Source organism: Bos indicus x Bos taurus, chromosome 6, assembly GCF_003369695.1.
Source record: "Bos indicus x Bos taurus breed Angus x Brahman F1 hybrid chromosome 6, Bos_hybrid_MaternalHap_v2.0, whole genome shotgun sequence".
Classification (NCBI taxonomy): domain Eukaryota; kingdom Metazoa; phylum Chordata; class Mammalia; order Artiodactyla; family Bovidae; genus Bos; species Bos indicus x Bos taurus.
In genome coordinates this window covers 29,529,456-29,542,138 of record NC_040081.1, presented here as the reverse complement: position 1 = coordinate 29,542,138, position 12,683 = coordinate 29,529,456, and the positions used below count along the sequence as shown (strand labels likewise).

At 37.4% G+C, this 12,683-nt stretch overlaps 1 protein-coding gene across 2 annotated transcripts in view; it reads right to left on the bottom strand.

The window, feature by feature from the left end:
• UNC5C (unc-5 netrin receptor C) overlaps positions 1-12,683 on the bottom strand; it is a 427,174-nt gene that overhangs the window by 48,122 nt on the left and 366,369 nt on the right. The window contains exons 8-11 of one of the 2 annotated variants that reach the window (XM_027544019.1): positions 6,524-6,580; positions 4,343-4,534; positions 3,328-3,672; positions 464-551 (exon numbers count right to left, since the gene is read on the bottom strand). In XM_027544019.1, coding sequence (XP_027399820.1) covers positions 464-551; positions 3,328-3,672; positions 4,343-4,534; positions 6,524-6,580 — 682 coding nt within the window. The remainder of the gene's footprint in view (positions 1-463; positions 552-3,327; positions 3,673-4,342; positions 4,535-6,523; positions 6,581-12,683) is intronic. The other variant, XM_027544020.1, reaches the window with a different exon arrangement.

Below are 12,683 nucleotides of genomic sequence, written 5' to 3'. Positions count from 1 at the left end.
ATAATCTGCAGGTGAGAATAAAGAATCCAGGTGAGAATAAAGTGCTAGGCTGAGGTTGGGATGGCAAGTCAAGGATTAAGGGGTTGTTCAATTCTATGTGACCTCTGAACCTAAAATGGCTACAGGCTATATTCCTGAGCCAGGCCACATGAAGCCAATTTCTCTTTGTATCTTTTGCACAATTTACGGATCACTCTTCCAGCAATCTTTTCAGCTAATATGGCCACATGTCCACTTGGGGAAAACATCTCTGGCCTTCTGCCCATATTCAAGATCTGCAAAAGTGTCTGGAGCTCCAAAGATAAAGAGGGGTAAAAACTGACCTTTTATGGGTCTAGTTGAAAAGGAAATGCCAGAAGCAGGGCAATCAAGACAAATGTATGTTGAGTTTACTCTGTCTAATATACAATTCTCCCAAGTCAGACATTGATAAAGTCAAGTGCACCAGAAAAAGCATATTTACCTCATATTTTCTTTCCTGTGTACAGTCACATACATTTCGTAGACTCTCCCTTGGGGAATGGCCCCAGCGGGAATCAGCAAACTTACTCCTGAATAGCAAAAGAGAAAAGCAGTCACATAAGACCTATGAATCAAAAGGAAACTTCACAGAATGCCTTTGAAGCAAGTGGAGAGGAATGAGGAGATTTTGTGGCCACATCGCCATAAGCCTGCTGCTTTCTCTCTAAAGACATGTAAATATTCATAGCCACCCGGCTTTCCTCCGTTATTGGCCTTATTTGTTACCACAGCTCCCTCTGAACTGTTATGGAATCACTTAAAGGAATGATGTCATTTTTTTAAAAAACTCTTGCTTTATTTAAGGACTAGACAGATGGTTCCACTGGTGTTTTCCTTGTAAAATGAGGGGAAAACCAACAACTGCTCTTAAAATTTCAAACAGCTGTAATGATGCATCGTTTCTAATTTAAAAAAAAAAAAATCCCCACAAGACTCAAAGTCAGGGAAATGCTAACCTCAACAATATCAAAAAACATTTATTTCTGAAGTATCTGGTTAGCATCAGTGTTTTTCTGCAACAAATAATTGGTGAAGAACTTCTTTCATCATAGGTAACTCTAGAAAGTGAACAGCAACCGAGCAATTGCTAGTTTTAGTCACAGCAGGCCAAGTAGGTTTTTACTTAGTTGTTAATTGGTGCATTTTGTAGGACTGTTGGGTTGAGCTCTGTTCTAAGTCAACTGTGCTGACAGTAATGGTTTGTAACTTTAGTTTGCAGCAAAATTACCTGAAGGTTTTGCTAGTGCACATTATGGGATCCTACCCTCAGAGTTTCTGATTCAGAAGGTCTGTGGAAACTGCAGTTCTAACAAGTCTCAAGGTGACGCCAATGCTGGCGATCAGTGGACCACACCGTAGGAACCATGGGCTTGTACCCGTGTAGCATTATCACAGATAGTAATTCAAAGTGGGCAGCAACCTGAAGATACTTGCCTCCACAATTCTATTCTAATAAATGCAACGGATCTCAACTCTATAAAACATTTTATGGAACCTGACTGTGAGTAGAGTTTTTCATGGGTTGTGAATGCCAAGAAGTAAAAGATAGTGTTCTTGTCTTTGAGTAGCTTATTTAATTAGCAAGGAAATGGAATATGCCATATGAACACAGGACCATAAGGAAATTGCTTGACTACATTGGAAGGTCTCAAGAGTAAAGGACAGAGTTAAAGAGGAATAGTTAGTCAAAGCCCTTTGTATAGCTGGTTGCAACTGTTGAGGCGTAATGTGCGCCTTGTCGTGCTGCAGGAAGTAGAATGTCATGCTCACATCAGACATCAGGATGGTTTGCTGAGGCACACAATGAAAGGAGGAAGACCACACATGAGGCACTCAAGCCTCGGTATTTTTATTTTTTCCAATGGGAACAATCAAATGTACCTTTATGTTTGTTAAGGAGATGAGACAGAATTATGGATGCAAAGTAACAAGAATAAGGCCTGAGACATATTAGATTACTGTAAATAAAATAATGCATGTACATCACCATTGCCCAGTACATATTTAAACATGCTGGCTCTCTCCTTTCTACTTAAGAAGCCTTTAAAATAATTCATATGTGAAAAAGTGACAAGTGTAGAAATGGAAAGGAGAGGTATAATCCACTGGCTGCCATGAAAAAAAAAACTGTCTTGGAAATAATACAATGTTTAAACAAGGAAAAAACAGTAGAGTATATTCTGATCTATTCATTTGCAGACTATTACAATATATTTAAAATCATGATTTTAAAAAGCATGCAATTGCATGGAATGAGAAAGATTGGAATAAAAGCACTTTATGTAATGTGTGATCTCAGCTCTGTGAAATGTATTTTAGAAAAGGAAAAATGATATTCCATTAAATATTTCAATTTATTAAAGTACACTTTTAAAAGGCATGGGGTGAAAAATTGCTGAGGTGTTGAAATGGGGGACTGAATGAGAGGAAGAATCAAAGACAAGTTCAATCGGTTCTCTATATTACTTGGCTCTATGGCTGTTTACACACTACATTCGCTTCTTATGCTATGTATAGATCTTAGTTCAAACTGGTTTTTTCTGTGTTCACAGACTACTCTATCTGGCCCAAAAGAGTGCCTGGACATGCACAGGGGGTCCATTAACCCTCTCATAACTGATGGCTCCATAGTGATGAATAAACACCAAACTTTAAGCAAACATTATGAGTCACTAACTTTGGTTCACTATTTAAGAGCTTTATGGAGCTTACTCTCTACATGCAGATAACTAAATGAACTGAAAACTGAATACTACTAAAAGGCACTACTTTAATCCTACCTTAAAGAGACACATGATGAAGCTATGTGGAGTGCATACCTTAGAAATACCTTGACCCTGAAGACTGTGTAAAAAAGAATTAATGAAGAGTTGATGTCTAATATCATGTCCTCTGATCATCTAATTTCGTATTCTGAAGTACTGCTTCCTGTAGGAAATTGGAACTGAACCAACTGATACGTTTTCTAATTAATTTGTCCTTTTAAAGTGTGATGACAACAGTGAAGGCTTTTGGCTTAATGCTGCCTCTGAAGGGCTATTAAAAAGAAGGTCAATGGCAGTCGTAAGTTATGCCTCGGCAGAAAGTTGTAAGTGCAATATTTCTAGAGGAAGTGTTTTCAGAGTTGGCTAGAGGAAGATAAACAGTTTTGCTGATCTTGACTGAAGTACTATTTGTTTTACATTGAAAGTAACAATAGATTTGGATTAGATAGGATACATTTAACTTTTCAGGCCTAATGAAAACAAATAATAAAGATAGGTTTCCCAGATCTACCTCTGCAACATAAACACCTTGAGGAATTACCTGAGTTGGGGATAATGAGGTGACCCCCAAGGGAGTTGAAGGTGCCAAACGCAGTGCAGGAGGGGTCTGTCTGCCGTGCTAGACTCTGATTCTTCAGGTTGAGGGCCTCATTCTCCAACAAGGATTGGGTCATCTGAGGGGACAGTTTTGATGCAAACTCAGAGAGATCATCTTGGGGCGTGACAGCACCTGAGGTATTGTACACTTTGATCTTCAGGTTAGGCAGTGGATCCAGAATTGGAGAGTTGGTCATTGGGATTTTGTCTGAGACATCATGCAAGGCATAAACAGGTCCCCTGTACATGGCCGCGGCTGATGTGAGGTCTGGGGGTACTGCCAGGAGATCTGAGTCAGAAAGAGAAAGGACGCCCATTTGCATTCTTCATTCAGACAACTTATATTAGACTCTCCCTGACACTTTCTGAGCCAATAGCAAAGCAATTCAACAAATATTAGAGATGGACAGACACTAGGGTTCTACTGAAAATGGCAATTAGATAGCTGGAATCTGTTTAATTATTGGCTACAAATAAATAGACAAGTTCATTCTATATTTTGCCTTGAAGATTACTCATTGTTTCTATGGTACTTAGCTAACTCAACAGACTGAATCTGCAGACACTTGTGATCCTCACTACGTGACTAGGTAGTAGTCATCTATACGGGATTTGGGTTCATCTGTAGACCACTATATTCAGACCAATACAAGATGCCTTGTTAACAGGAGAAGAAAAAGGGAATGTAAGAAATCTATCAACCAATCTTTGTACTCTTCTCAAATAAAACTTTAAAAGTATGACAGAGAAACCTGTTAAAAAGGGGAAAAAAAGAGATCTGTGTACCTTGTCAACTCTAATGAGTTATATGAAGAAATTAACATAATCAACAAAACAAATGAAAATCTTTGTCTTCATGGAGCTTATATTTTAGCTAATGTAGTTTTATTGATTTTGAAGACATATAGGGAGGCTGCTTACATGCTTAAATCCACATATGAAATGCAATGTCAACTGACCTTGTCTTGCTGCCTTGATGTTCACAGGCTGAAAGCCTCCATTGAGTGCAGAAGAGTCAATAATATCAGACTCAAAGTCACGATGATTCTTCCTATACACAAAGAGGGCCACAACTACAGAAATGGCCAGGCAGACTATCACAGCTATCACAATGCCGACATACAGAGCAACATCATCTGAATCAGGAGCAGCTAAAGGGGAGAAGGAAACATGGAATTCGGTGGTTAGAGAAACTTCTCACAGTACATGTATGTATTGCTATAATTTTTTTCAGACAGTTATTGCCTTTTTTATAGGTTAATTTCAAATCTATTTCAAAAGCTATTTAAAACAACTGTGGCCTTTCAATGGAAAATTATCTTGCATTTTTTTCTTTTCTCACTCTGCATCATTCACTCACTATCTTAAATTGGGCAACATAACACACCATTTACTACAAGGCATAAAAGGAAACTGGAGCTAAAACCATCCCAACCCATAGGAAAAAGAAAAAAAAAAAAACTTTATTACTAATTTCAGGTGGAGAAGTTTGGAAGGCAGCTTTGAATTCACTGATAGTTCTTTAAAAACAAACATAAACACTCTGTTAGAAACATCTGGCATTTACTGAATCTGTATATTTATTGCACCAGAATATTTTTCTAAGTATCATTCCCAGTCACAAAATTACTTTCCACAGCACTCTTCTCACTTCGCCCTAAATCAGTGAAGGGGTGGGTGGGAACGATGGAAGGCAAGGCAAGGCAAACACTGGGAGGAGACATGCTGGGTTTGCAAGGTATACTTTCAGAAGACCCAGGTCTGGGGAGCAGAGGCTAATGCTGATAACTCCAGGCTTTTGCTACAGATTCAGTATTACCTCGGAGAACACTGAGCTTCTCACGGGTTCTTGTCAGAGATTTACATGTGAGCCACTCATTACTGGAATAAAATATAGCTCTATGCTGTACTGAGTAAGATAACGGCCTGGTTCAGTGATCAGAAAGGTCAGACTACCCCCAAAAGGCAATTAGGCTTTCGATTAACACGGTGTGAGGTCAGCTGGGAGGTCTGTCTCTGGGTAGAGCAAGAAAAAAATTCCTATAAATGTTGTATGTTGCCTTAGTGGCACAGAACACGCTCTGATCCAATGGCAAATGGTGATAAAAGTTGATAATTCAACCAACAAAAGTAAAGCTTTCCTGAATCCTTTAGACATCTTTAAGTCTCTATTATTTTTAGTTTTCTGTGACTCACAAAAATGACCAGCAAGATTAACCAGAACTGTGTGCTCACTGTGAAAGGTGATTAAACTGGTGCTTCAGATGGTCAAGAAAAGCCTTTTTATGTTGAACTTTATACAAGGGCATTTTTATTTTGCAGGAAGAGAATTTTCAGGTTTGCAGGTCTCTTGGCCTCCTAAAGTCAAGGAACTACTCCTCTCTCCTAAGACTCACAGTCACATGGTTTACATGGTGAAATGACTTGTCTTATGCCATGTATCTGTAACACATTGACAGTAAAATAGCATTCCCTATGGGAAATCACTCCATTTCTTTCAGGATTTTGTTTAAATGTACTATATGTGAAAGAATTTGTATTCTTTTTAAATAATTGTCTTTACCAAAGTTTCTAGATTCTCTGCTCAAGCATCAATCAAGTTGATGCTGGCAGATCTTTTCAGGAAACCAGTGATGTACCAAACCCTCAGGCACTGTGAGCACTGCTTTCAGAGTACTGATTTCATTTCGCTGCTGGGTTCCATGTGAGGCCCTACCGCAGTGCTCTGAACTCTGGTCAGAATACTGTATCTAAAACCTTAATGTTTTGCTTTACCAGGCTGTAATTACTTATTCAACATGCATGATCTCTAACTCAATGGATCTGCATTTTTTCAACTCTTTACTTTCTAGCATTTGAAACCTGCCCTTTATTTAGATCCACATATTTCATGATATGTTTTGCCAGCTACTGGGACTTAAGCTTTGAATGTTAGACTGATAGATTTTAAAGCTGGCAGAGACTTGAAATGACCCTTTCTTCTTTTCAGCAGTGAAAATCTAATTTGTTTTTCATGTTGGAATATATTAGGCGCCGCTTTCCTGTGTGCACATCTGTGATCCAAGGGAAGGTAAACTTGAACTGGGGGCAATAACGTTAAATGATTATTCAGCAACATAAAAACCAAACATCAAACTTACAAGAAAATCCATATTCATTCTGGGTTCTCTGCTCAGTTGAAATAGGATAAATGAAACCTTGAAAAAGAAACAAAAAATGAAACAAAAATGGGAACAAAATCAAATTAATGAGGGAAACAAAATGAGAAGCATGAAAAATGGCTTAAATAAAATAAAAGAAGAAACCTGGGTCCTTTAAAATTCTGGTTCAGTACAGAATTATGATTTTGCATCTCCTGTCTGCTCTGGAGCCTCACTAAGAATTAATAAGGAGGCAGATTGAATTTCAGAGCAAAAACTGGTCTCGACTCACTAACTTTGGAGTGCTTCAAGTCTTTCTTTTATTGAGCATAAACTCTAATGGATCTAATTTATTTCAGACATCAAGGGTCATTAGCATAAGGAAAATCTTTTTTCCTTATCCCTGCCATATGCCTTAATTCCCAGGACATACTCAGTAAGGCTCTAAACAGTTTTTTTTTTTTTTTCCTTTTATTTAATCATAACAGCTTGCTTTCAGTCTAATAGAACTAAAGAAGGCCTGTCGTCATTGGTCAAAGGTTAAATACCCATTTACTGAGCTGAGCAGACCAACTCTCCTCCTTCCATCTCAAGTCTACTTTTTGGACTTCCAGTTGTTGGCCCTCCATCTAATAGGAATCCAATAGGTTTTGCCCAGGGGCTGAGCAGTTTGTCAATGCAATGGAAACTGGATGCTTTTTATTTGAAATCATTAAAAAATCAATAGAGCCTAGAGATTATAAGGGTGTTTATTTTAGGGCTTCAGAGGAATAGTGTAAATTGGGAAAAATAAAAACCTCATCCTAATAGTGAATGCAGAGATAAACAATAGCAGTTTTCCTTTTTTTTCTTTTTAGTGTAATCCAAGGTAGGAAACTGATGATGATGATGATTGATGATGATAATAAATAATAGCAATAATGTGAAGTAGAAGACTGTGGGGAAATATTTCTTAAATGGGGAACATGAAACTTTTTGAAATGAAAATCTATGGAAAAGTTTAAAGTGTCACATAACTAGCACCCACAGATTCCTAATATTTAATATTCTGCAACATGAATTAACCAAATAATACAGCATCATTTGAATTAATCAAATAAGGATGAATAAGAACCATGTAAATTAAGTGTTCCTAGTAATACTCAAGGGCAAAAAAATATAGAGAAACTGCAAGAATTACAATTAATTGGTTCAAAATTAAAGGTCTGTCTGTAATACTTTAACACTGAAGGTAACTTTAAATTGTGCCTCATGTAGACCTTCTGTAGTTTGCAGAACACACAGTTCTTATAAGCTATTTACTTATTTGGGGAACTAATTCGGGAGAAACATGCAGTGCTACCTTAATGAAAGAGAGCTTTGCTGTAGCACAGACAGGTTTGCTCTGAATTAATTTTTAATGCTTTATTTTAGAGCAATGATTGCAACCTCCTACTCAGTTTTATAAATATTATATTCCCTATTCCAGTTGTTGGAGTCCATGTATTAGGTTTGATTTTCATCTTTAAACACTCTGTCTGGTAATAACCTTTTTCCATTTGTATTCTGTGAACTCAATAAAAGGACATCTGGGACATATATGAGCACAGGAAAAAAGGTTATTTTTGAAACCCAAAGACTTAAGACAATATGATTCCACAGCTAGTACAGGAGACCAGATAAGTGATACCACTGTTGTAGGAGATGATTTTAAGCTGGGTGATGTCAAGAGGTTTTTTTTTGTTTTTTGCAGATGTGAGGGCCAGGAAAGAAGTATAAAATAGGATATTTGGGGATAGTTTGATGTTTACCCTGAAATTTTTGATAAGAATAGTGTGAGCCTACTGGAATAAGCAGAAGAGCTGTATCTTATAAAAAGGAGAAGCCTATCTCTGGAAAGAGAGAACGCAGTCTGAAAGTTCACCCTGTGAAGCAGCCCTAGGTTTTCCTTGGCTTTTACCTACTTCCCCTTGGCTTTTACCAAGAACCCCTGTTGTTGACAGGTAGATCAAGGAATAACAACAAGAAAATTGATAATTTCATTTTAGTTTCTACTTTCCCATGTTTAATTAGATCTGGCCACTCAATATATACTTTTGTGCCTTGTGGCAATTTACCTCAGACTTACATTTCCAGGCACAGAACTGGAGTCCATGAATTCATTCAGTCACCTAACAAATACTCTTGACCCTATTATATGCTGGGTTCTATTCTAGGCATTGAGGGACAGTGACAGACAAGATGAGAAAAGTCCATGTGATTGGAGATAAAAGAATGACTAATTGAGGGAATCAGGGAAGAATTTCTACTGTAAGAAAATTTACACTGAAGCTTGAACAACGAGAAAGAATTGGCCAGGTAAAGATCTGTGGAGAACATGGTCCATAAAGAGGGACAGCACATACAAAAATCCTGATATATAAAGGAAATGGTTAGATGTCAGTGAGTGGAAAAAGGGCGGAGGGAGCCTCAGAGGGAAGAGCAGCAGCCAGATGTTATAGGCCTGATGGTCCACGATGAGGTGCTTCGATTTGATTCTAAATGAAATGCAAATCCTGTCATCAAACCTAATCTTGAAAAGATCACTTTGGTTTCTCTATAGATAACGGAGAGCAAAGGGAGAGAAGTGACAGGACTTTATGGATGGTTGCTATAAAATATGGCCTGGAAGATGTCTATCCATAGGTATATTGATATATTTAATGATGTGCTTGCATTTGAGGTTGTTCTAAGATAAAATAAAAAATATTAAAGTCTCAGTATTAGCTATTCCTCATAGTCGATATAGACCAATCTAGCCAAACTGCTATTTTCCTACATGGGAAATTTAAAAACAGCCAAGTAGTAAGTGTAATCATTAATGGTTCAACACCTCAACTTACTGTTACAGAAATACTGATAAAGAATATTGAAAGGCAACTCTGTAAAACTTTTTCCATCCTTTTCAAAACACTTCTGCAACTCCACAAGTAAAACATCACTTAGGAAGCTGGGTATCAGAAAAGAAGGGGATTACTGTTCTATCCCCTAAACGAAAGGAACACCGAATCACTTTCTAGAGTTTGTTTTTATACTTCTCCATCTGATCCGTCTCTCATGGAACAACAGGGAATATTTTCTTCAGCTAATGAGGTGATCCTGCTGAGAGCAGTCCTAGCAATAATGAAAAATCGCATCTCTGGTAGAACACAGTACAAAATAATTGTTTTCAGTGTCACTATCAACAGCTTGGTTCATAAGTTTAGGGATTTCAGTTAACTTTCTTCCTACTTGAAAGACAGGTCAGCTGAAAAAGCACCTCGGCTGTTGGCCAAAGCAGTGAAACTGAGTTTTTTAGTCTCGTGGACTTCAGCTGGAATCCTGGTCCTGTCAATTTCTTAACTATGAGAGCTTGGTCAAACCCCCTCATTCCTCTAAGCCTCAGCTTCCTAATCTGTGTAAGGGACTATGAATATGCATTTCCATGTAGTTGTGGAAAGGATAAATGAGATTTATAAAGTGTTCATGCATTGTGCAAGTGCATGAAGTGGCTTCAGTCATGTCTGACTCTTTGTGACCCTATGGCCTGTAGCCTGCCAGGCTCCTCTATCCATGGGAGTCTCCAAACATGAATACTGGAGTGGGTTGCCATGCCCTTCCCCAGGGGATCTTCCCAATCCAGGCTTTAGTAGCAAGTTTCAGAAACAAATTCCCAAGACCAGAGAGCAACTTAATGCTAAAATGATTTCTCAACCAGTGGTAGTTCTACTTGTCAAGAGGGTGTCTGGAAGCAGGGTACAGGAGGTGTTTTTTGCTTGTCTTAATGATTAGGCGGTTGTTTGTTGGCATTTAGTGAGTGAGGGCCAAGGGCACTGAATGTCCTGCAATGGGAGGAACAGTCAAGTCATAGAAGAACTAACTGGAACAAAATGAACCTCCATTGACAACACCTTTCAAAACCACCTCCCATGGACAGATAGAAGGAATACAGAGCAGTAGTGGGCTGCTCTTAAATGGTTAGTGAAATGCTTCTTATGCTAGGAAGCTAGGTCATAACTACTCAAAACATTCATTCAAGAGAATATCTAGCTCAACTTTTTTTCAGAGGAGGAAAATCAGTTCCCAAAATGGGAAGCGGTATTTCAAAGTGAAGGAAAGTTTCTGACAGGCAAATTGGGTTTCTGTCCTTCTGTGAGAAATGCTGATAGCGTGCAGGTTTTGCACTGTTCAGTTTTGGTAGGCCCCATTCACAGTCCTGTTGACTGAGGATCTGGATTGCTAATATAACAATGTTCTGGTGGATGGTGGCTAAATGACTTGAGGAAGGAATGACTTTTTCTTATTTTCACAAAGTCATCCTTCAGACTACAGATGGGATTTACCCATATTTTTCAGCTAATGTCCAACTGTTATATAATGAGAGCCCATGCACAAGTGTCTTAAAAAGGCAAATGAATTTTCCTCAGTTTTATATAGCAGTGAGTAATATCAAGTTATCCTTAAGTACATGGCTCATAACTGTGCAATAATAAGCCTGAACACAGCCTATTTAGTGGGTTTATAGTTGGAAAATCTTCTGGGAACAACATCAGGAACTACAGTACATAAATCTTCATTTTCCCAATCAACACCAACTGCATTGATATTTATAGTCTTTTTAAATTTTCAAGAGATATGAATAACAGACAACAGTCAAAATGATCATGATTTTATGATTAAATTTTTAAAAGATAATACAAACTTTAAAAAATAGTATTCTAATAGAAAAGTTATCAAGCAAATAAGCCGCTGTGAGAAATGTTATAAGTTCTGAGCATCAATAGCCAGGTATACATTGCTCAAAACCAAGTCTATGCCCTTACTAACTTGCAAACCCCCAGGATGTTAGAGTTAAAATAGATCATTGATTTGAATTTCTTCTTCTAACCCCTTTGTACTCAGAGACCCAGGAGTCAGAGCATAGACTGATGAAGGGACTTGTTTAACATCACAAAGTTGGTGAAACATTAAAGCCAGAGGCAGATTCCAGCTCTTAGGCTATATACCTGTCATTTTTATATGTACTGTCTGATGAATAGATTTAAATAAGAATAGACAAGGAAATAATAGAAAAGGGCTTGATATGTTCATGGCTTAATTTGCAATTCAGTTATTGAATGAAGTAATGCTAATTATTTAGACTAGAAAATACCTCTCCATTTGAAATGTTATCAGTTATGGTCATGAGCAAGTTAGAACAACAGAGATTTTCACCCTTAAAGAAAACAATATCCAAACAGTGTCTTTTGTTTAAAGTGTAGGATAAGCAAAGATATTCTCCAAACTTGGACATCTCTACTCTAAGGTAACTGGAGAGCTGTGCTAGCATAATGCAGGTGTTAATGTATGATAATCACTTTGTATTTGGCATAGAACCTACCATAAATGTAAATATTTAAAAGAGAAACATTGTCTCTCTGAAAAAATGATGCCAACATTTTTGATAACAGAAAAAAAGGAATAAACATAAAAAACTGGAGGAACACTACACATAAGAAGAAAATCACATTTTAAAACAATAAAAGCTGACAACTTCTTGCTTTCTGCCTCCAAGAGACCACATGGAGAAAGGCTTATTTCAAAATTAGACAGATTTGGGTTCATATATTGTCTCTCACACTAACCTGTGGGCACTGGGTGGGCTGTTTCAATTTTATGCCTCAGTTTCTTCCTTTCCAGGTTAGAACTATTATTAGGGGAATGTCAGAATTTGTTTATAAGATTATTTTCCGTACTTTTCGAGTTCTATTAAATTGAACACAGGTCAATTTTGCTTCAGTTTTGCCACATCTAACACAGTAGATTGGATTTAGAAGCAACTAATACCAGGGCCTTAAGTAGAAAGTGAATAAAATTATATCTGTAACTCTTTTAAACTAAACATATAGAAATATACAGATATATGATACAGTAATTTTTACATTTTCCAAAGTTTGTGAACGATTGAGCCAGATTTAAGGAAGACATAAAAGGAAAGTATATATCAATAGATGTCTCGGAATTAACTGTTTCTTTAGATTAGTTATCAAATTTGTAGCCAAAGGGAGACAGGTAGAGTTTTAAAGGAACACCTTTAGAAGTATTCCTGCTTGCCTTCAAGGTTACTCATTATATTTCAGAATGGACCTGCATTTACAACCTTAATAAACAGATTTTATGATAT